The 22,459-nt window shown below is 40.1% G+C and overlaps 2 protein-coding genes across 6 annotated transcripts in view; one reads left to right on the forward strand and one right to left on the reverse strand.

Moving 5' to 3' along the window:
• The window catches only part of DOCK7 (dedicator of cytokinesis 7), a 139,910-nt gene that overhangs the window by 44,297 nt on the left and 73,154 nt on the right, over positions 1 to 22,459 (forward strand). For all 5 annotated transcript variants that reach the window (XM_048860668.2, XM_048860669.2, XM_075131784.1 and 2 more), the window contains exons 10-14: positions 463 to 543; positions 2,751 to 2,916; positions 3,564 to 3,706; positions 5,337 to 5,430; positions 5,936 to 6,098. In XM_048860668.2, the coding sequence (XP_048716625.2) occupies positions 463 to 543; positions 2,751 to 2,916; positions 3,564 to 3,706; positions 5,337 to 5,430; positions 5,936 to 6,098 (647 nt within the window). The remainder of the gene's footprint in view (positions 1 to 462; positions 544 to 2,750; positions 2,917 to 3,563; positions 3,707 to 5,336; positions 5,431 to 5,935; positions 6,099 to 22,459) is intronic.
• ANGPTL3 (angiopoietin like 3) lies at positions 10,148 to 19,188 on the reverse strand. Its single transcript, XM_048860673.2, has 7 exons — positions 18,694 to 19,188; positions 17,446 to 17,556; positions 16,432 to 16,549; positions 15,764 to 15,877; positions 14,470 to 14,565; positions 12,487 to 12,759; positions 10,148 to 11,664 (listed from the first exon to the last, which is right to left on the reverse strand). Exons 1-7 carry the CDS (start codon positions 19,186 to 19,188, stop codon positions 11,483 to 11,485), a joined length of 1,389 nt encoding a protein of 462 aa, XP_048716630.1. The 3' UTR covers positions 10,148 to 11,482.

Consider the following 22,459-nt stretch of genomic DNA (forward strand, 5'->3'; position numbering starts at 1 on the left):
GGCAGGGACAATAATTTTCTATACCTTTGTACTGGGCCTTGCATAACGGGACACCAATCTTGTCGAGAACTTTAGGTGCTACTGCGAATAGATAAAATAACATGGAGAAGAACCAAATTCAGAAGAATCATGAAGTAATAATCTGACACATAACTCTTTAAAAGCCCTTGGCAATTGGCTAAACGTTCAAAAGGCTGTAATTTGCACCTTCATTTTTGCACTTCCAGTTTTCACCCACAATTCAGTTGTGTTACTCACACTTCCGACTATCTGGTCAAGGAGAATGTTCTTTGATTTACATCTATGGTTAAATTTGCTGGTGCAAAAGGGAAACGAGCTTCAGCTCTTTTGAATGTCTATTCTTCAGAACATGTCTAAACTACATAGAGTGTTCTATTAATTTGCCATTCTCTGATAAATACATGTCCCTGTCCTCACAAACACCCGTTTGTTTCTTCACAGCTGGAAAAAGTATTACAGCAGGGGGATATTGGCGAATGCGCAGAGCCCTATATGATTTTTAAAGAAGCTGATGCGGCAAAGGTAAGGATTTTTAGAAGTTTAGAGGAAATGTTGGCACTGATACTTCCAAAGATATTGAAGTTTAATCATTCATATTTTAATTAAATGTATTGACCTTATTTCCCTTTACTGCGGTTTGTCCCGGTTCCTGCTATTCCTGTTATTAAAACGATACCTTTAACTAGGATTCTTGTCAACTTCTAAAAGGGAATTATAAAATAATCCCAGTATCACAGCTCCTGGGGAGTTCCCCTGCTAGCATTTGAATTGTGGTGCTTTTACAACCATGTTTTCCTGTTTTCTTAAAATGTTTTCCTCTCTTCTGATGTTGTGTGGAAGATCCACCCACATATCGGGGGGGGAAACTGACTATCATGAAACAAACTGTAATCCCAGTGCTCCTGTTGCATGTACAAAATAGCCAACTGAACAAAGAGAGACAGTGTATATTTTTGTCTCTAATATTTTTTTAGTTATGTGTAATGAAGCGCACCAAAAGGCTTGGCCTCTTGGCCCACACTTCGAGTTGAATTCCTACCTCTCCGTCCCTGCTTCCCTTCCAAACAACTAGATACTTTACTGTGGAAATCCTACCTACGGTGCAGGAGGCTTGGAACTGCAGTTTTCATAGCTTAGAAGAATACCATAATTTTTACTGAACTCTGAGCTGTTAAAGTGGTGGTTGTGCAAGCCTGGATATGGTAAATCACTGTGGATCAGAGGCTAGAAGGGAGTGCATTCTTTTGCTGGCTTTCTGGAACAGACAGGAATACTAGTAGCATCTAAGAGACAACTTGTGCTGTGGCATTTCTTTGATGTTGTCCTTTGTAGGTTACTCCAAGATCAGCAATGGCTATAGAATAGGAAATCTCCATTTTATCTTTAGAAGAGCTACAGTTTAGAGCTGTAAAACTTTACCCAAGCTCAGTCAGTTTTTGTACAATTTAATTTTAAAAACCGATTTCACAGCCATCTTAAGAAAGACCCCCCTCCCCCACCCCCGATCTAATGGAATATAGAATAAGGTGGTGCGTGGCATCTTCTCTTGCTTATCATTTAATTTATTTCTGATTTCCTGAATGAGTGTTGCAGATGAAGTGAAAAGCAAAAGGAAATGGTGAAGCCTGGATGCACCATAGAATGGATGTTCTGCCTGCATGTGACCCTCAAATCTGTCACCATACATTTTCTAAGAGCTAAGACTGCAAACCTCTGGTTGCTATTTAAATTCCTTCATAGTTCCAGCTGGCAAAGTTGATATTCACTTTCTCTTCTGAACTCTTATGCAGTGATGCTCCCTAAGCATTCAGATACCATGGTGATGGGTGGCAGTATAAACCCTAAGCTAGACGGGCCTCCATTCCTGTGATGAGTGAGGTGACCCTGCATGTATATTGTATTTTGGAATCAGACAGGTGGTTTGTGAATTTTGGGCAAGTGGTGTTTTGTAAGGCGTCGTTGCAGCAAGGTGCCTAAGCACATGTCTAATTTGAAGCATGTGAGGATTTCCATGGAATTCGAAGGACTACTCGTGGTTAAAGTCATGCCTTGATAAATCGGGATCTGCATGTTAAAGGCACAGGACTGAGAGACAGGAAGCCTGAGTTCTATTTCGGGCTCTACCACAGACTATATATGACCATGGGCAAGTCCCTTTAATTGCTTTCTGCCTCAGCTTCCCCATATGTAAAACGGGGACAAAGACTGATCTCCTATGTAAAACACTTTGGAATCTACTGAGGAAAAGTGCTATGTAAAAGGTAGCTGGTGGTATTATTATTTTAGGGTTTTATGCTGCTCCCGTCACCATAGTATCACCTCACAAAATCAATAGCAATAATGAAATCCCTAGTGGACTTCCTGGAGTATAATTTAGCTGCCTTGTGAGGGCAGAGGGCCAAGTGATTTGAACTGCCAATTTCTGGAAGCTTAGGAACATTAAATCAGCTGCTCTTTTAGATCATCACTGCTCTACAGGATGGGAGTGTTCTGAGGCTCAATTCCTTATTGTTTGTAAAGCACTTGGGAATACTCAGATAGTGCTATGGAAGTGCAAAGTATTATTATTATAGTTATTTATTTATTATACTAGGGATCGGTGTAAAAGTCATTATTATTACTTTGCATGGACAAAGCACCTGGAAACGTTTTTGATAAGCGGAGGCTGGCTTCCCTTTCCTTTTTTTTTTTTTTTTTTTAATCTGTTGGAATTAATGTTTTGTTTGCAGAATAAGGAGAAATTGGAAAAGTTGAAAAGCCAAGCAGAGCAGTTTTGCCAAAGACTCGGCAAATATCGAATGCCTTTTGCCTGGACAGCCATTCATTTAATGAACATAGTCAGCAGTGCTGGAAGTTTGGAGAGAGATTCCACAGAGGTTGAAATTGGCACAGGAGGTTAAGTATATCCTGCGTTTTCATAAGGGAATATGTGCCTGAGCTAAATCAGCTTAGATCAGGCCCTATGGCCACTGCTCTTTCCTTTTATCAGCTTGTTCTCTCTCTTTCCACTCCCCCTCCCCCACGCACGCCTTTGTAACAGTCCTAGAAAAGGGTTGAAATAAAAAGGACAAGGCTGTGGTAACAAATAGGTTTATCTTTCAAGAATTTTACAAGCAAACCATCTGTTATATGCTATTTATACCCAGGCTGCTAAGACTGAAGAGCGTTGTAGGCTGATGAACATTTTCCAAAGGAGTGGATTAATCTTTGTGAACCACACAGCTCATCTGAAACTGCTCTTCAGCATCCCCAAAACTGCCAACTTCATCATCTTTCGGCACAAGAGAAATACATAAATCTCCACACAATAAAGACTTTTATAATAGCAATAAGGCACTGGGGTGAGGTTGCTATGAAAGGAGCAGAGGTATTCAGCTGTGCTTCATAGCTTCCTGATGCCTCAGGAGTGTGATTGTCTTAGCATAACCACCTCTTCTATCATGCTTTATTGCATAATTTTTGAATGCAGCAGTTGTCTTCCTGTGTAGAAAATCTGCTTGAAACAAATGTAGTTCTCTTTGTTTTTCTTCCTTTTCTTTTAGAACGCAAAGGATCTTGGTCAGAGAGACGGAATTCCAGTATTGTTGGAAGGCGTTCATTAGAAAGGACAACCAGTGGAGATGAAACTTGCAACCTTACTAGCTTCAGACCAGCTACTCTTACGGTGACAAACTTCTTTAAACAGGTACTGTAAGAGCCATGGTCATTGCGGTGTTTCCCATGACACAGCATGATTTGGTTCACCCTCCTGGTGAGGTCAGAGTAGAGCTGAGTGGATAATTCATAATCCATTGACTGAATTTAGCCTTGCTTTCCCATTCACGAATTATGTTTGAGCAGCATCTGATTTCATTTATATTACTGGAAGTTTATTCTACAGACACATTTTTGCAAATAGTTTGTCATGATCTGTGGATTCTTTCTGAGAAGTTCATTGTGAAAAATTGATTTATGAAATTTGAGCTTTGTCAGTTTGTTCTGAGTGGACCTTTAGGTCACATGGCATTGTCACTGTTCCCTGACTGTATCAGTGTAACTAATAGAAACAGGTTTCCTTGGGGAATATTAGTTCATTCTTCTCCAGTGTTCTCTAATAAACATTTAAAATTCACTGTTTTCCTGCAGTATACCTGTTTGCTTGAATAATCACAGAAGAAATCACAAAGCAGCCAGTTAGAATCCATTATTTTTATTTGAGTGAATATGTGCCAAAGGATAGTTGATGTATTTGACCTACTCTTGGCCATGAACTGTAGCATAACCTTTACCATGGTGGTTGCATCGTCAGCTCACACATAATGGCCTCAGTTCTTAGATTGCCCTCAATCTCTGTTGAAACAACCCTATTCAATTCAATGGGCAATTTGCCACTGATTTCAATAGAAGCAAGACCATGCTCTGCAGTGGGAGATAAGAATGGCCAGCAGTTCTTGGAATTCTCTCAGTATTTGGAGCTCAGATCCCATGGTGGAACAGATCCTTTCTGATACTGTGGTGCTGATGTCAGCTCTCCTCAGCTGAGGCTGTGGATTTCCCTGAGGAACAGCAGCAAGGGAAAGATTTCAAAACATTTAGTATTTAAGGATAAGAGGATGGTAAGGGAGGCTGGACTATTTTTTAAATGGAAGCTATTTTGTTTTCAATTAAGTAATGTATGAGGTAATTATTATTATTTTTTATTTTTTGGCCACCAGGTGCAATAAAATGATGTTCAGGGTGGTATTACGGTGTTTTTTGCTGCTCTAGAAAATGTCCTTAATTTTTGAAGCATTACCGAGCGGCAAAAGGAAAGGTGAAATTGTAATTCTGCCACTCTAGCTTCTCCCAAGCCAAAGCTGAGGAAGTTTTGGCGAGTTACAAAGTGGCAAATGAAAAAAAGAAAAAGGACAAAGTGGAACTCCTCTCCCTGCTCTCTCTCAACCCGCCCCAAAACTGTAGACATCATTAATTCTATTGTGTTCATTGGCAAAAAAGGGAGAGAGAGGGCAGAGGGAAGAAAGGGGGGCAAGTCCTTTGAAATTTTGTAATTTGAAAATTCAATTTTCTGTTTTGATGAAAGTAGGAAATTTTTTGCGGGGGGGGGGGTAAATCTGAAAAAGGCTATTTTTATTTTTAAAAGTTTCCAATAAAAAATTTCACCCAGTTCTCATAATGAAGGGCCCGTGATATTAACATAACCTATTAATGTTCTCACCATCTTGTTCCAAGAAAGTACGTTTTGGAGTCAGGTGCAGGAAGGCGAGAGGTGATTTTTTTTTCCTAATTGCATCCTTATGCAGGCACTGTATTAAGCATTTTTTTCTCTTTAACAATAGGAAGGGGATCGCTTGAGTGATGAAGATTTGTACAAGTTCCTTGCAGATATGAGAAGACCATCTTCTGTTTTACGGAGATTGAGACCCATTACAGGTATTTAATTATCCTGATGGAAAGTGCTGGAAGGAAACCTTTATGGATTGTATATTATAAGATTGTTTGTCTGTCCCCTCACAACTCCCACCTGATTCCTATCCCCTTACTCATTCTCTGTTGCCCATCTGTGCCCCCCAACCCTTTATTTCAGTGTTGCACAAATGCATTTGCCTCAGGACTGTGGCATCATAGAATCTATGTGTATCTTTTAGATGGGAAAATCCTACTGTTGTAAACCATATCATTGGCAGTTCAGGATAGTTCCTGATTGTATATTTATTACCCAATCTAGTATTTCAAGTGCCAAGTGATGAGTGTCTAGATGTTTCCCTTAGTAAATTATTTCACAGGCTAATAGATGTTACTTTCAGGATACTTTTTTTTTCCTTTTCAGAAGCGAAAGGCAAGTATATTAACCTTCTCCATTCTAGAAAACAGCATTAATATGCACACTGAATTTGTGTTTTTCTTTCAATTATTGTAATAATTTTTTTTTCTATAGCTCAGCTGAAGATAGACATATCTCCAGCCCCAGAGAATCCTCATTACTGTCTAACTCCAGAATTGCTGCAAGTCAAACTTTACCCAGATAGCAGAGTTAGACCTACAAGAGAGATACTGGAGTTTCCTGCTAGGGATGTGTATATTCCAAATACTACTTACAGGTAAGATTTTTGAAATACATTTTAATCCCCATGAGATCAGCAGGTCCAGACCTTCCACGCTTATCCACGCTGGTTTGCTGCAAAACTTGCCACAGCATCAGATCCTCTGTGCCAAAGACATCATAAGGAGTCAGACTCTTATGGCAAAAAATAAACAGCTGTAGAACAGTTCTTTGCAGAACCTAGTAGACCTAGCTGCATAAAACGCAGCAATTTGTGGGGATATCTGAGTGAGCTTTCTTCGTTTTTAGTCTATATGAGGTTTGCTTGAGTTTCGGTTACAAACAACCCAAAACCTCAAAGGAAATTTCAGTTGAAACCTCACATGTTTCATGTGGTTTTGTGTTAAAATCATAATTACTTCAGCACAGTCCCAACATGAAACCATAAACCTGAGTGTTTCAGTTACATAATGAAACTCAAATCCAGCTGAGTTTTACAACTGTGTCAGTAAATCGGAGTCATGGTATCAGTGAACAAGGGGTTAATTTCAGCACATCTTTTCCCTCTTTTTGCACATATGGTATGGGGAGGTGCTGTAAGAGTGACATCTTGGAAGGCAGAAGGGAGAGAATGCCTTTTGGGAAGATAGGGTCACATGCTCAGGGGCCATAGGATTGGGCTGGACCTAGAGATCAAAAATGTTTCTTGTAAAAAATTATTTGATGCAAAATGTCTTTGACTGTATGAAAATTTTAGGAGAAAAATTTCCTATAATTTGAAAAGCTATTTTTAATTGGAAAAAAATGTTTAGAAGAAAAAATTTCCACCAGCTTTAGGTTCAACCCAGCCCTCTGATGTGTCGACAGAACTACATGGTGCATTGCAGGTTTATCATTCAAAATATTGCACCAGAACAAAACACAAAATGTTGTGTGTTCAGTTTTCAGTATTTTGGTTTCCCCAACACTTTTCTCTCACTTTTTCTCCTCTCCTACCCCTTTTTTGGTGGTGGTTGGGGGAGGGAAGGGGAGGGGAGGAGGAGAAAGAACATTTATTTTTATTTTTCACAGGAAATAGAAGAAAATCCACCAAAAAAATTGGAAAAGATCAATTTAAATAATAATTCTTGCAGAAAATTACCACCATTTTTGGCCAACCATAGCTCCCCTCCAAGCTGGAGGACAGATTTGCTGTCTTTACTTTCGTACTATCTTAACTTATTTTGCTTTTTTCTTATAAACATTAACCCTTACTGACTGGAACTGTCCTTTTCTGCTGAGTCATTTCACCAGTTCACATATCTGCATTACATTTTAGTATAAATATTTCATAGATCTCTAATATCTGCTTAAATATAGTCACAGTAAATATTTTGTTGATCTGTTCATAGCACTTGGATACATATTCAAATATGAATCCTATGGATAGCCAAATGATTAAGCTCATTTAAAAATCAATTACCTGCATTGAAATTATACTGATATCCTACAGATCATGTGGAACAGCAGCACTTCACATTACAAGACTAAAATGTTCTTTTGTTCCCTGTAGTATGTATATAACAAACATTTTTATTACCAGCTACCCATTTAAACTGTTTCTGAAAGTATATTCTTTAGCTGCTTCATTTATTGTACTTATATGGTCCCATTACCATAGTATCTGAGCATCTCGCAATCTTTAATGGATTTATCCTCACTATACCCCTGTTGGGTAGGGACATGCTGTTTTTATGGGGAAGAGAGGCTGGGTTCTTCTGGGGAGAGACAGTCCTTCTCTGCCCTTCAAAATTACTTCATTCTTCTCCTAGCTGACCATCCTGATCTGCCCTGCCTCCCCTTTGTAATCTTTTCCATCCCTTTCCTCATGCTGGAATTCTGCAGTCATTGGGCAACTGTGGGCCGGGCATGACTAGCCTGGCTCTAGGACACAGCTGTTAGCTCAAAGCCTGGCCATTAGGAGTTGGTGATGGGCTGTGAGCATGATAGTCTCTGCTCACTCAGGAGTCTCACTTTCAAAGACTGGGGATGGGGGATGGAGCCGATGAGGTGGGGAAGGGCTCGTTTTGCAGCTGGGATAGAGGGGAAAGGAGATGGAGGCAGTGAAAGTAGAGAGATGAAAACCCATCTCACATTCTTCATCATAGAACACTAAGGGTCAGGTGTTGGGGTTCTAAAACATGGGACTATACCTGTCAGTCAAGACCTTCTCTCCTGCTAGAGGATTTTTACTAAGGAGTTGAACTAGGGATTACCTAGGGAGGTGGTAGAATCTCCTTCCTTAGAAGTTTTTAAGGTCAGGCTTGACAAAGCCCTGGCTGGGATGATTTAATTGGGGATTGGTCCTGCTTTGAGTAGGGGGTTGGACTAGATGACCTCTTGAGGTCCCTTCCATCCCTGAATATTCTATGATTCTATGAACTCTTGGGCTCTTTTGCTAGAAGTAGCAAGTGCTGAAGTCCATTGAAGGTGTGTCTAAACTGCAGGTCTGATACATGTTTTAGCCCAATCCCATCCTACAATCCATACATAAAGCCCTTGACACTTGTATTTAAGTCCTCAGAATACATGCGTGCTAGCTTGACCAGGAGTATAGGTACCCATAACTATGTCTTACTGAAATTTGTATCTCAGCCCACTCACTTTGCAATGAGGATGAAGCTAAAGCATGTGTTGCTGAGGTCATGTTTGAATAGGCCGGCAGTGCTATCCCACAATTCCCATGGCCTGTATGTTCTAGCCTTTCTACAGACCCAACTTCCTGCTCCCCAGGGACAGGACATCGCTCATTGCTTTTTTCCGGATGTTTGGCAGTCTTCTGTGGATCTAGTGACTGGGGCTTAACAGGAAGTAATGACTTTTCTTGACTGGAAAGTGAATTGGTTTGTATCTATGAATTAGTCTATTACAGGGGTGGCCAACCTGAGCCTGAGGAGGAGCCAGAATTTACCGATGTACATTGCCAAAGAGCCACAGTAATATGTCAGCAGCCCCCCCCAGCAGCTCCACCCCCCTGCTCCCAGCACTTCCTGCCCACTGGCTGCCCTGCCAATCAGCACCACCTCCTCCCTCCCCAAACCTCCTGATCAGCTGTTTCATGGTGTTCAGGAGGCTCGGAGGGGGAGGAGCCAGAGCATGGCAGGCTCAGGGGAGGGGGCGGGGCCTGTGGCAGAGCCAGGGGTTGAGCAGTGAGCACTCCCCGGCACATTGGAAAGTTGGCGCCTGTAGCACCAGCCTCGGAGTCGGTGCCTACACAAGGAGCCGCATATTCACTTCTGAAGAGCCGCATGGGGCTCTGGAGCCATAGGTTGGCCAGTCCTGGTCTACTAGCAATGAAAAAACCCAATTCCAGATCACTGAAGTTGGAGGGCTTCAAAGTACAGTCTAATTAGCTGCACAGTAGATCTATCACTCAGGCATTGTTACAAGGGGCAAGTCAGGGGAGTGAGGATCCAGTCCTGGGGGTAGGATGGAACAGCTGGTGGGAAAAAGTGGTGAGACAGCTCTGCTGTTTCTTGTCTTCCATGGATGCTGGCAGGAAGGGACTTGAGATTTGCACAGAGGATAAGCAGCCCCAAGACAGTTCTTATCCTCATCCCCAGACTACCTTTCCTCTAAGCTGGTGTGGGTCTCCTTGGCCTCTTGGAACTAGACAAACCTCTGTATGGGTGCAACCAACTCACAGAAAACTAATCCTCTAAGGCCTGGTCTACACTGGGGGGGGGGGGGGGGGAATCGATCTAAGATACACAACTTCAGCTACGAGAATAGCGTAGCTGAAGTCGACGTATCTTAGATCGACTTAGAATCACTCACTTCGCGTCCTCGCGGCGCGGGATCGACGGCCGCCGCTCACCCGTCGACTCCGCTTCCGCCTCTCGCCATGGAGTTCCGGAGTCGACGGCAGAGTGATCGGAGATTGATTTATCGTGTCTATACTAGACGCAGTAAATCGATCCCCGATAGATCGAGCACTACGTGCCGATCCGGCGGGTAGTGTAGACGTGGCCTAAGACTTCTTTTATTCATGTTACATATTAGTTTCTTTTTGGAAATTTTCTTTATTGATTTTTAAAGTATAATATAAACAACTAAACATTTCCAGGACATCAGTACAAATGTGCAGTTCCTCTTGCTTGATTATCTTACTTTGATTGTAATGAGTGCATTTCAACAGCATCAGACCTCTAATTCAATTAGTTAGTGCATTGTTTCTCTGAAATTTGCTAATTATATTCAACCTTGTTTTCATTTTGACAAAACATAGTTTAAAAAGGTGGGTTTTATTAATGTCGACAAATGTTAAAATGCTACAAAATTCATACAGTACAGTTTTTAGGTAAGATAGAAAAGTCAATATGACTCAAAATAATCACATTCTATGGCTCCTACCATGCAAACACTTACAGGCACGCCTAACCATAAATATGTGAATAGTCCCATCGACTTTGGGGGTTCCTCCTTTGAGTAAAGTTATGCAAATATGTGTTTGCAGGATTGGGGCTGAAGGTCCTGCAGGATCTTACAGTCCTTACGAATGTGATTAGTTGAGTTGCACCATTGACTTCAGTGGGATTTCTTGCATAGGTACAGGTTGCAGGATTGGTTTCTATTTATATTAAAGGCAATCGGTCTGTTTCAAACACAGCACTTTGTCCATTTGATTCCATAAATAAGGTGTACCAAAAGGTAATTTAAGGGTCTGATTCAAAGCCAGTTGACATCCGTGCAAAAAACTAACGGCAGTCTTTGGATCAGGCCCTAAGAATTATTCTACAAAGTATAATATAAAAGGTTAGTTTCACATTCTGGATTTCCAGATGCGCTGTTTTCATAGTTGCATGAGCACAACAATGAATATTTGGCTCAAGATACACAGCTGGATGTTCACATTTAAATACATAATACCATAAAATGCAGAATTATCTGCCAATTCAGTCATGCATAGACACATTCCAAGACTACAGTACTTGAGTCTAACATGAAAGTAAGTTACTTTATAAAGTAAAACCTTTTTTTTCTTCAGAACTAATACTTACATGTTTTCTGTAGAATTCTGTCAGTCTGTTATTTTTATTGAAACATTTTGAATATTCTCCTCTACATAATCCAGAAATGAATGCATTGGCCTGAAAATTCTTGTCCGCATGCAATACAGTCTGCCAAAATATCAAAACCACATCCAGTTTCTAGGCACCAGTGTTCAAAGGTGGGGATGCGTAGGTAGTTTTGAACTTGAAATATATTTATATTGGAAAAAATAATAATACTTTCAAAATATACCATAAGACCACAGTAGACTCCTCCGTGTTGTATCATTGAGTAGTATGGAATACTGTATATGTAATGCCTTGTATTTGGGCATTCAGCCCTGATTATTAGTTCATATTATGTTTAATATTCAGTGAATATGTGTTCAATTAAACACTTCAGAATGAGGATTCACTCAAAACTTTCTAAATCCGTAGGATGTATCATCAGCTTGGTTGACCTGATCAAATAGAATCTTCCTTTCTTAGGCTTCCAGTATATTCCTCGTCTCCTTTCTAGTTTTCCTTCTGATCTTGGTTTGATATATTTTCCATTCAGATTGGTTTCCCCACACGCTCTGTGCCACCAGCCACCTAAAAACAATATTTTGGTGTCATTTAGTCCAAATTTTACTTTTCCTGTTTGACGTCAGAAGGCTAGTCACTGATTTGGACAGCATTTTCAAAGTGAGGCTTCTCTAGGCCTGATCCAACTCCCATTGAGGTTTTTATTTTTTTGTTTTATAAATGTGTAGGAAAATTCTACCTTTGTCCTAGATATATCGATCAGTTTTGAGGTGAATGTGACTTATTTTGTATATTTTAGAGCGCACCAAAATCAGGCTTTAAATGGAAACTCGGCTGCAGGCTTAACTATAGTCTGCTGCGTATGATAGAGTGGAATTAATATCCAGTCCATCTTGTGTTGTGTGCAAGAAGGGATTATATGTAGAAAGCCAATGTAGTCCAGTGGCTGGGCGCTGGACTAGGACCCAGTACACGGGAGATGAACTCCTGGCTCCATTGAAGTCTGTGCTAAAACTCCTATTGACTTAAATGAACAAGGAACTCACCCCTGAGTTCCATTTCTATCTCTGCTACTAATCACTCTATGACCTTGAGCAAGTCACTTAGCATTTCTGTGCTTCAGTTTTCCCCATGTGTGAAATGGGATAATAATGCTTAGGTGGTGTCTTAGGACTCTGAAATCTGTGGACAAAAAACACTATATAAATGCTGATAATTATTATTTCATTTTATGTTCTTCATTTGCAGGGGAGAGATTTTGTGAACTAGTCTTTTCAGTCTCTAACATCCATGACAGCTGAGCATTATAGGTAGATTCCCAGTAATTCATGAAGTTATATCTAATGTAACAAAGGAACTGGAATTTTAATGTGCTTCAAATACTGGTACCTGAATATCTTTCTGGACAGTTTAAATCACTCTTTGTAGCATTGTCATGATCCATCAAAGAGAACCTCAGTTTTGTTTGTTCAGGCAGTGCGTTGGGAATATTTCCTGAGATCTCTGAAAGATGAAGTGTGTAGTCTGTTTCTGGACTTCCCAGGGTGAATGTGTACTCGACGTAACGTTTATTATCTTTCCAGTCTTTCAGCTCAATACGTAAAATGTAGTCAGCTTGGTTAGCAATGGAATATAACTTCGCTAGTCCCAACCAAAATTCCCCTGCAAGGACAGGTTGCATGAATATCATTAGTATGGAGTTAAGACAGAGCACAATTATTTTAAAAGGTTTATTCATTGCTTTAATTAAATCAATAGTATGAGTCTTGGGAACTCTTGATCTTTTCAGAGAGTCTCCTGAAACATTCTTTTTGTTTACATCTTTTTAATTACACACTCGTGATCAATAAAAACTAGATATATAAATTAAACGGAACCTCTCCTAATTTTCACAGTGCTTGTGAAGGACTGCAGAGGGGACTCCAGACATTAAAAAAAATACGTAACTGAAACAGCATGATAAGTGAAGCAAGTGGCATATATAAAACTTAATTGTACTGGAAATGGATTTCACTTGTGGTTGTGGTGGGGGACCTACATTGGGATTTTGATGCCCTTATAGAAAAAAAGTGGATTTAATTTGAGTAGTTTTTCTCCTTCATGGACTTTTTGATAGTTGAACATATTGTTTAGCAAAATATGAACCAGCTTCTTATTATGTCTATTGCTGATCTCCGACCAAAAACAATACTGCCAAATGTGAATGCCTCACAAGCAAGGTGCCCACCTACATTTCAAGGATCAAAGGACAAGCACTTTTGAAAAAATACAGGACAATACTTTAAGAAGCAGCACTCCACCATTTTCTATTCATGTTAGAAAATTCTTCACAGGCCACAGTCATACATTGGTATCTCTGTATACTTCTATGATCCTTTGCATGAATTTTTCTGATCTATGGAACAAAATGCATCCTATATTGTTAAGGGATGTGGGAATTCTACACCAGGTAAGGCACATTCCTTAAAATATGAGGTGAGAATCCTCCTACATGAGAGAATGCTTGTCTCAGTCCTATTTACTGTTCCAACACCAGAGGGAGGAATAGAGCAACTCTTCACTGTTGCAGATCTGAAAGAAGGCAATAGTTGATATCCTGCTGCTATCTACCCACTGCTCTGTGCCCAGACTGGGAAATTGGTGGCTTGAATCTGCCACCTGAGTCCTGCCACAGTGAGTCATTTTTCTGTAAAAGGAGAATCAAGTAATTTTAAATAGATGCATAGACAAATCTGTTGGATAGGCAAGCTGTTAGCCAATGCTTGGCATTAAAAATGGTCTTAGAGTTGATGAATAACTAATATAAACATGGGTGTTTCTTCACCATTCACATGCCAGGTAAGATGATTGGCTGCCAATGATTGGGAGACTGGACGTGTAGAGAAGAAAATACTGTCTAGTCTAATGGTGTCTTGAGCTTGAACAATTGATGTGGTGGTGTTTAGTGTAAACATGGTATGGTGGGAGGAAGAAGTGCTGCTTACTTTGGTGGTGTTTACTGTGTATTTCTTGTGTTCTTGTGGTTGGAAATTGGGGTCAAGGAAACCTAAAACTTTGGATGGGGAACTTGAAAAGGGCAGAATATAAATAAATAAAATAACATTTGAAATATGTCTTTTTGGTCTTGATTTATCAAAGGCCTTGAGCACATGTTTAAGGGTAAGCACATGCTTACGTGCTTTGCTGAATTCAGGGCCTTATATTTTCTGGTATGCAATAGACAGTGTCTCACATTAGCTATAGGAGCTGCTCAGACTAGCTTGCTTGTTTCTGCCTGCTGGTGTGTGAATGCACTATAGTCATTGAAGATTCTATCATTTGAAAGCCACTAACAACCTATAAAAAATGAAGGAGTAAAAACAGTGCCTTTACCCTTGAGATCACCAAAACCATTTGCATAGCTCTCCCAGGTTTGGTTGAAATCTAGTGATCCATTGACTCTGTTTTGAATGACTGTCCATGAGCTGTCTGTGAATGACAAAGGGAAAGAAACCATCAGCCTGTTAGGTCATTTTAAGCATTTGATTTGGACTTTGACAAGAGTAGAGCAATAGATAAAAAGAGAAATTAATTGTTCCATGTTAGTAGCTTTGCTGGGCATTTTATAAATACCATTTACAGTCAACAAAATTCTCTCAAGTGGTAGCTCTTGACTGCTTAGGATATTTCGCTAACATTCATATGAAGCGTGACTGTTTTTTTTTTTCTTTTTTGTAGTAACCAGGTCATGACACCCTCATCTGACCCAGATAAAACAAACATGCTTGAATTATGACCCTTCAGCAGCTTCTTTTCACAATGAAACCACAGGCCAACTATGTTTGCATCAGTGTATTCTTGGAAATGCTAGGTAGCTGTGCCAGAGATCAGGGAGCCAAGAGGGCACTTACATAGAGCAGCACGGCCAGTGTGAGAGGCACTGTGCTGTGCTCTGATACAATGGGAGAAAGAACAACTGGCCAAACTGGTGATACACATGCATGTGTACCACAAAATAACAGCATTATGACTTTGTTATAGGAAGACAAGCAGATACCAGCGTAGGCTGCTGGCAAAGATATACCATCGGTAGTTGCCATAGTTATTATATATGTATCAGCCATGTTGTGCATGGACACAATCCTTGTTTAGATCCAACATGGTCACTGACTGGTGATAAACTAATTGAAATGTGATAGCATGGAGGGGCCTGATAAACTCATGGCAGTTCTGTACCCCGGAATAACCTTATAAAGAATGTGTGTCAGACTATTCAAAGCATAACCACTGTTAGCTGCCTATGCTGAGTGTTATGCAATTAACTGGTTTAATTTAGAAAAGTTACTAGTTGTTTGTAATACAGTGTTAGTAATCATTGCTTTTTAGTGGTCATTTGGCTGAAGGGTTGAAAAGCTATTTCCCGTAGATGCCAGTGGATTTGCCTCTTGCTTATAGTGAAGAATGGACTGAACAAAGAGTGGAAGTGTTTTCTTCAATTCTCTCTGGTATTTTGAAAAGTCGGGACGAATTCAGAATGCCACTGGTTGCAGTCAGCTTTCTAATAGATGACAACCTTTTGGGTAGTCTGCTGTAAGTTTGTGTACATTTTAGGGCAGTAAGCACAGTACAGTTTATCAGTAAACTGTTAAAGGAAGAATTCTACTGCTTCTAGCATAGCTGGTCTTACCAGATTTCATTTCACAATAGACATTAAAAGCTTCAGATCCGTTGGGCTTAATAGAGTAAATGCCACTGGTCCTTTCACCTCTCTTATAAAGGGCAGTGCAATCAGTAGCGACACCTGGAATAGCAATAATTAAAGAATTACAAATATCTTTTTGCAGTTAAGAAGCCTGAAGGACAGAATCCAACATTGCAGAGGTAGTTGCCTGTTTTGAACCTCTTGGAACAAAACAGAAGCCGTAATAGTTAGTTCAGCGGGAGTGTTCTTTTATGACGGTTCCTTCTGTGAAATGGGCAAATTAGATTCTGAGGGCTAAAAATTACGTCAGAGGAAAAGTGGCCAACTGGCTGTTGGGCAGCTGGTGTTTGCTCAATTAGGCAAGGTTTCAATTTAGATAATCTTACAAAAGGGATAGTCTAAGAACAGACTGTTGGACATAATGACTTTTTTTCTCCACGAAGTTCTAATCGTGGTTGTTTGAATAGGACTGAATTCCAAAGCTGAAAACCCAGCCCCTTTCATAAGAACTGGCTTCACAGAGAAACTAGAAAAAGAAAGGTAAAAACCTCCTGTATCTGACCATTTAACAGTGAGGACATGCATGCACACATATGCACTACTGCAAACACAATGGATTATACAGTCATACCTAAAGCATTATATGATCTTACCATTGAATTCCTGAACTGGAGCTGTGGAATTATGTGAAGGAAGGGGAATGATCTTTGGTTCAGTTTGTTTCAGAGAAAATGAACTCTCTGTGTTTTCTTGGAAACTTGTATTGCTTAGCTGAAAAGAAGCATATTTATGTATTATTGATCTCCCAAGCATCTTGGAATTATAATCAAAAGTCATATACTTAGTACAAGAATCCAAGGTACTATATCCATTTTTATTATCAATTTAATCTTTCAAAGTAATCAGTGTACAATATGTAAAGTGTTTTATAAATGTTCCTGGAGATTTTGAATATATTAATACTAACATGCCTCTTTGAAACTCATGTTTTGTCTATGAAACTTGTTCACTAAGATAAGCTGCCAATTTGCTTAGCTGTCCATTTGACATGTATCTTGATCGGTGGATGAACTTAATTTGGTCCCTATATAACACCACTCAGAAACTAGTCCCAACCTGTAGAGGGTTTACGGAGCCCTTGGGCCATGCACTAAAAACTCTTTTCTTTTGGGGCCTGCTCTGAGGAGTGAAATTAAATATGAGCATGTCAATTTCAAAACCATGTCAGTTGTACCCACAGCTGTGGTAACAGAGGTTAAACATTTTAGTGCAGAGGTATGGTGCTGTGTTGAAATAAATATAGCAGCAGAGAGGAGGAAAAAGAGAAAATCACTTAACACTGGGAAGCAGGAGAAAGGAAAGAGTAGGAAAAACAGTGAGATTGGTAATTAGAGAATTAAACAAAATTAGAAAAGTTACAATCCCCAAACATGCCCCACTTGGGTTTTATGGTCCATGGTGCAGAGCTTTATACTCAGCATTCTTGTGCCCTAAGCCCCAACCACATACCACAGAACCATAGCATTTAGCAGTTGCACACCCATAAAAAGATTGTGTCCCAAGATTTGCATTTTGGCTGATGGGGTTATTTTTCCCCCTAGGTATCTCAGACAATCAGAATGAATTCTGGAAAGGAGAAGTGTATTTCGATAACTAGTTCCTCTTACCTTTTCTTCCAGCTCCTTTATTTGATTGTGCTGTTTATCAAGTTGTGCATGCTGTTCTTGTACAACTTTGAGAAGTTGCCTAATGTGGTTGTCTTGTTGCTGTACAAAATTCTGGAGGGGGAAAAAAGTGGAACTTCATCAAAGACAACTTTCATTCTGTGTTAGAAAGATCAGATTAATGCCTTAGCAAAAGTAGCCTTCAACCAACCTTTTTTATTGGTGTCAGTTTTTAAAGGCAAAATCACTGCACCATCCATGGTCATCGTTTTCCTTTATTTTGCCTTCCCTGTCCTGCCTTGTGAGGTAGAATCCTCTCTTTTCCTCTGCAATGAGTATCTACACCAATTTTGGATCAAATTATGTAGCTCTTACTTGAGCAAAACTGCTGTCAGCTTCAGAGACCTTCATTTGGCCCTTTATTTCAAACACTTTAATCCCACTTTGTAGGTGATTCAAAGAATGAATTTTTGTGGAGCTGTCTTGTGTTTTTAATTGAACTATATAAATAACACATACCACTAGGCCAGTAGAGAGGAAGGATGCTCCAGTGGTTAGGCCTTGGAAGACCTGGGTTAATTTCCCTGCCGTGCCATGTGCTTCCTGTGTGACCTTGGGCAAGTCACCTAGCCTCTCTGTGCCTCAGTTCTCATCTGTAAATTGGGGATAATGGAACTGCCTTAACTCCCAGGGGTGTTGTGGGGATAAATATATTGAAGATTGTGAGGCGCTCAGGTACTATGGTAATGGGGACCATATAAGTACAGTAAATAGATAGCCCCTCTTTAAAGTTAATTTTTAAAATAAATGTTACTAAATCTTAACATTAAACCTATCAGAATTCACATAGACCACCATTTTGCAATGAGCTGTATTGTGCTGTAGTTTTGTTAATCTGATTTCCAAGGGTTTTACCACTATGCTTTAGTGTACTTTGAAATTGATTTATTTTTTTAAGCACAAAGCAAAATATGTAGAGCCATATCATTCCATCTGTTTTCAAGCATATTTCCTCACTGATTTCTTTGGGGATTTATGCTTTAAAATTGGTGACATTTCAGTAAGACACTTGAATTGATTTCTGCAAGACTGTTATTCTCCAGATTCATGTACAAAACTTATTTCTCAAAATACATATTACTGCTTCTAGAAATGTGTGGAGGAAACATGGCTGTCTGAGCATCACTCCCTAAAATAGAATCCTGATTTACTTTGGCTTTCTACCCTCTGGGTTTCCTCAAGTCTACTTACTTTGAGTGAAGTCATTTCTTTCAGTTCTTGAACTTCAGGCTGGATGTGGACTAATTTAATTACTTTCTCTTCCAGCCCCCCTACTTTCTCTTGAAGCTGGATCTTGTCTTGTAATAGGTCTTCAATCTTTGAGTTCAGCTCGAGGGATATATTCCTTATCTCTTCATTGTTGGCCTGCAATCTGGAAGTTGTTTTTCTGAGTTCTTCTTCTTCTACTTTGATTTCGTTGGTTTGCAGTGAGAGCTCATAAAAAGACTTGTCAAAAATGTTCAGTTTTTGAAAGATGTCATTCATTTGCCCCTTGGTCTTGTGGACAAAGTCTTTAAGGCCGTGCCCAAGCTGGAGAAGCCCATTAGCTAAAATCCGCACATCATCTAACATGGCAAATCTTGAGTTCGGCTCAGGAGGTGCAGAATCAAAGGAAGAGTAGTCTTTGTCAATTCTACTTGAAATAGCACAAGGGGCAATGAAAAGAAAGATGAGGGCTATTTTCATGGTGTCTGTTTCCAATGTCCTAAGGTAGTTTTGAACAGAGATGTTTTCCCTGGTTTTAGCTTTTGCTGTATGATGGTTCTAGGTTAAAGAATTTAGCCTATATATACGCCTGTTCGGTTCAGAAAAGGCAAACGGATTAAGTTGATCATTAAACCATGTATAATTGAACTAATGTAACCTCTGTCCTGTCCAGGTTGATATCTAGAAAGATAAACCTGTGTGACCAGCCTGGTGCAGATTAAACTAGTACTTAGATTTCCAATATGCCAGCTATTCTGTTGTTAAAATTATTGGTAAACGTGATGTATTGCTGGATATACACCTTTCTTAACAGGTTCATTTTTTTATCATAATCTTGAACTATGGATAAGGGTCTAAATTACAGTGTAAGGGTTCTTTACATTGCCAGAGGAATGTAAAAGGGCCTTAGCATAAATGAGAAGCAATCTCTGTGTTTCAGATTCTGAAGGGGGCGGGACATCCTACAGAAGGGCAATTCACTGAGCCCGACTCTGATTTCACACCACTTTGACACTGGTAAAAAGAAAAGGAGTACTAGTGGCATGTGATGAAGTGAGCTGTAGCCCACGAAAGCTTATGCTCAAATAAATTGGTTAGTCTCTAAGGTGCCACAAGTCCTCCTTTTCTTTTTGCGAATACAGACTAACACGGCTGCTACTCTGAAATTTGACACTGGTGTAATTCAATGTACTTCAACTGATTTCCTCCTCAGCTACCCCAGGATAAGTGACAGCAGAACTAGGCACAGTAAATGTAGACTCATTGAGCTTGATTTTCCACTGCCTTGCACCTTCTCTAAGTTTTTTAATCCTGTGCACAGTGGATGTAAAATGCTACCACTGGTGTACGTGAGTGAAGAATTCTGATTTGGCAGATTCACTTTGTAATCATTTTGCACAAGTGCACATGACTTCTCAAGGTTCAAGCAGTGGAAATCAGAATCACTGGGTTTCTGAGGCATCATGTGATCTGGAGGGCAAAGGTTGATGCTCATGATTCCCTAGGAACCTAAAGGAAACTCCAGCAAACCATGAGCCATCCGCATGGGGTGTCTGCCAATCCATGCTAACCCGCTTCCTTGATATCCTCTTCCTGAGTAGCCATGCTACCATTTCCTTTATGCCTATGGTGGACAGTCCTCTTAAGTGCTGGGAGTGATTTTAGGACATCGTGAGTTTCAGCGGGAAATCCTGCAGGGGTTTCCATATGTTTGCAGGGTGAATTTTCATGGGTTTGTGGATGACGCAACCAAGAGAAACTTTTCCTGGTCGTAAGGCATGTCTACATTTAAATGGCTACAGCTGTGCCGTCGTAATGCTTTGGTGTAGACACTACCTATGTTGATGGGAGGGGTTCTTCCATCAGCATAGGTAATCCACCTCCCAAGAGATGATAGCTAAGTCTTCTTTTGACTTAGCACGGTCTACACTTGGAGTTAGGCTGGCCTAGCTATGTCTCTCAGAACTGTGGATTTTTCACACCCCTGAGAGACGTAGCTATGCCAATGTAAATTCCCAGTGTAGACCAGCCATTAATTTAGCTTGGCTATGCAAAACCTCAAACTTTGAAATGCTGCATTCCAAGGGTGGGTGAGAGGGGCAAAGCCATACTTAGGCTTGGTCTGTACTTGAAAGTTATATCAGCATAGCTATGTCGGTCAAGAGTGGGGGGGAAAACCACACCCCTGACTGGCATAGCTATGCTGACATAATCCCCAATGTAAACAGAGCTGTGTCACTCTGTTTAGCCATCAGCGTAGCTAACATTGTTTCGGGCAGGTGGTGTTCCTACATGGACAGAAAAACCCTTTCTATCAGCACAGGCTGCGTATACACTATGAAGCTATGCCAGCGTAACTATTCCAATTTAGCTATGCTAGTATTGTTTCCATAGTATAGACATACCCTAAGACCTCTCTCACCCTAAGATCCTTCTCCATGGCCTAGATTTGGCCCTAAATAAATAAAGTTTGGGTAGGGGTAGTCTTCCAAGGATGATCTGAAGAAAGTGTTCAGCTTTATGACTGGAACGATTGCCTGCTTTAGAACCAACCAGTTTGCAAGGAAACAATGAAGTTTTGAATTAACAGTGGCTTGTGGTGCAGTCACGTACAAATATAGGAAATCTGCCCCCACTGATTATAATGTGCACTCTAGCACTTTTGGAGGATTTTCAAGGTTTTTCTTTAGAGTGCTGGAGTGGGGAGAGCCTCCTAGTTGCTCAACTTTATTTATTTTTTTATTTGCATATGTGCACATAACTCCGTGTCAAACAGGAAGGTGTATTGAAATGAAGTTGTTAACCTGGGCACTGAACCTCTGCATGATAAAAGTTTGGTGACATACAATAAAACATAAAATATTAAGTGGCATGAAAATATTTTAAAATTCTGTTGCATAGATTTATAACTAGAGTAATATATTACATCGGAGCAGTAGGAATCTGAGTGATTAGCTCATGTACACCAGCCACAGAAAAACGGTAGGAGAGAATCTGGATAAAGTCCATAATTCTACTGCTCAGAACTTCATTATAAATTGGCTGGCATATGGTCAAAGAAAAAACAAGAAATAATCTGATATAATAGTCAGTACTTCACAGCAGACCACAACCACATTTCTCATAGTATCCCAAGTAGATAATCTTGATGAGACACAACAATCTGGCTGACTTGGGCTCTGCAATGCAGTCTGCTAACAGGAGCCTGCAGTAGGAGACCATGTTTCAGGATTTTGTTTTGGAACAGTGCTGAGACAAATCACTAGAAAATGTCTTGTGGAAACATTCGTGCAATGACAGGGGGATGAATGAACAGATAGCATCACAAGGGGCTGTGAATAATTAGGCATTTGATCCTGAAATGTATCTAAAAAGTCAGGCAAAGAAAAGATTTAAACATCAGGAGGGCAATCCATGGTTTTTAATTCTTTACCCTCAGATATTTTGAGGACTTTGGCCCAGTCCTTAGATCTGATGGAGCTACGCTGAGTACAGAACTCAAGTGGGGTAGGGAGTCAAAGACAGCTTTGTGCCACTCTGCGTTCCTCTGGTCTACGGTGCTGCTGGGGGCCAGCCCAGCCCATGGCACAAATTATCTTAACATGTTTTTAATTTATAACCAAATTTCCAAAAGATTTCATGTTTAACCTGATGTGACTTTACCCTGCCTGTCTCTTTACTTAATAGAACAAATCACAAAACTGAAAAAATGGCCATCACGAAAGGAATGGCCATCATGGGGGAGAGGGAT

Source organism: Caretta caretta, chromosome 8 (assembly GCF_965140235.1).
Source record: "Caretta caretta isolate rCarCar2 chromosome 8, rCarCar1.hap1, whole genome shotgun sequence".
NCBI classification, from domain to species: Eukaryota; Metazoa; Chordata; order Testudines; family Cheloniidae; genus Caretta; species Caretta caretta.

What these genes read in the sequence shown, in the direction of transcription:
- ANGPTL3 (XM_048860673.2), bottom strand. Translation starts at nt 19,188, where the DNA reads ATGAAAATAGCCCTCATCTTTCTTTTCATTGCCCCTTGTGCTATTTCA. An exon ending in TAAAGGAGCTGGAAGAAAAG is followed by an intron (nt 16,550 to 17,445) that starts GTAAGAGGAACT and finishes GCTTCTTTTCAG; the next exon opens with CTAAGCAATACAAGTTTCCA. An exon ending in CTGTCCAGAAAGATATTCAG is followed by an intron (nt 11,665 to 12,486) that starts GTACCAGTATTT and finishes TATTGTTTTTAG; the next exon opens with GTGGCTGGTGGCACAGAGCG.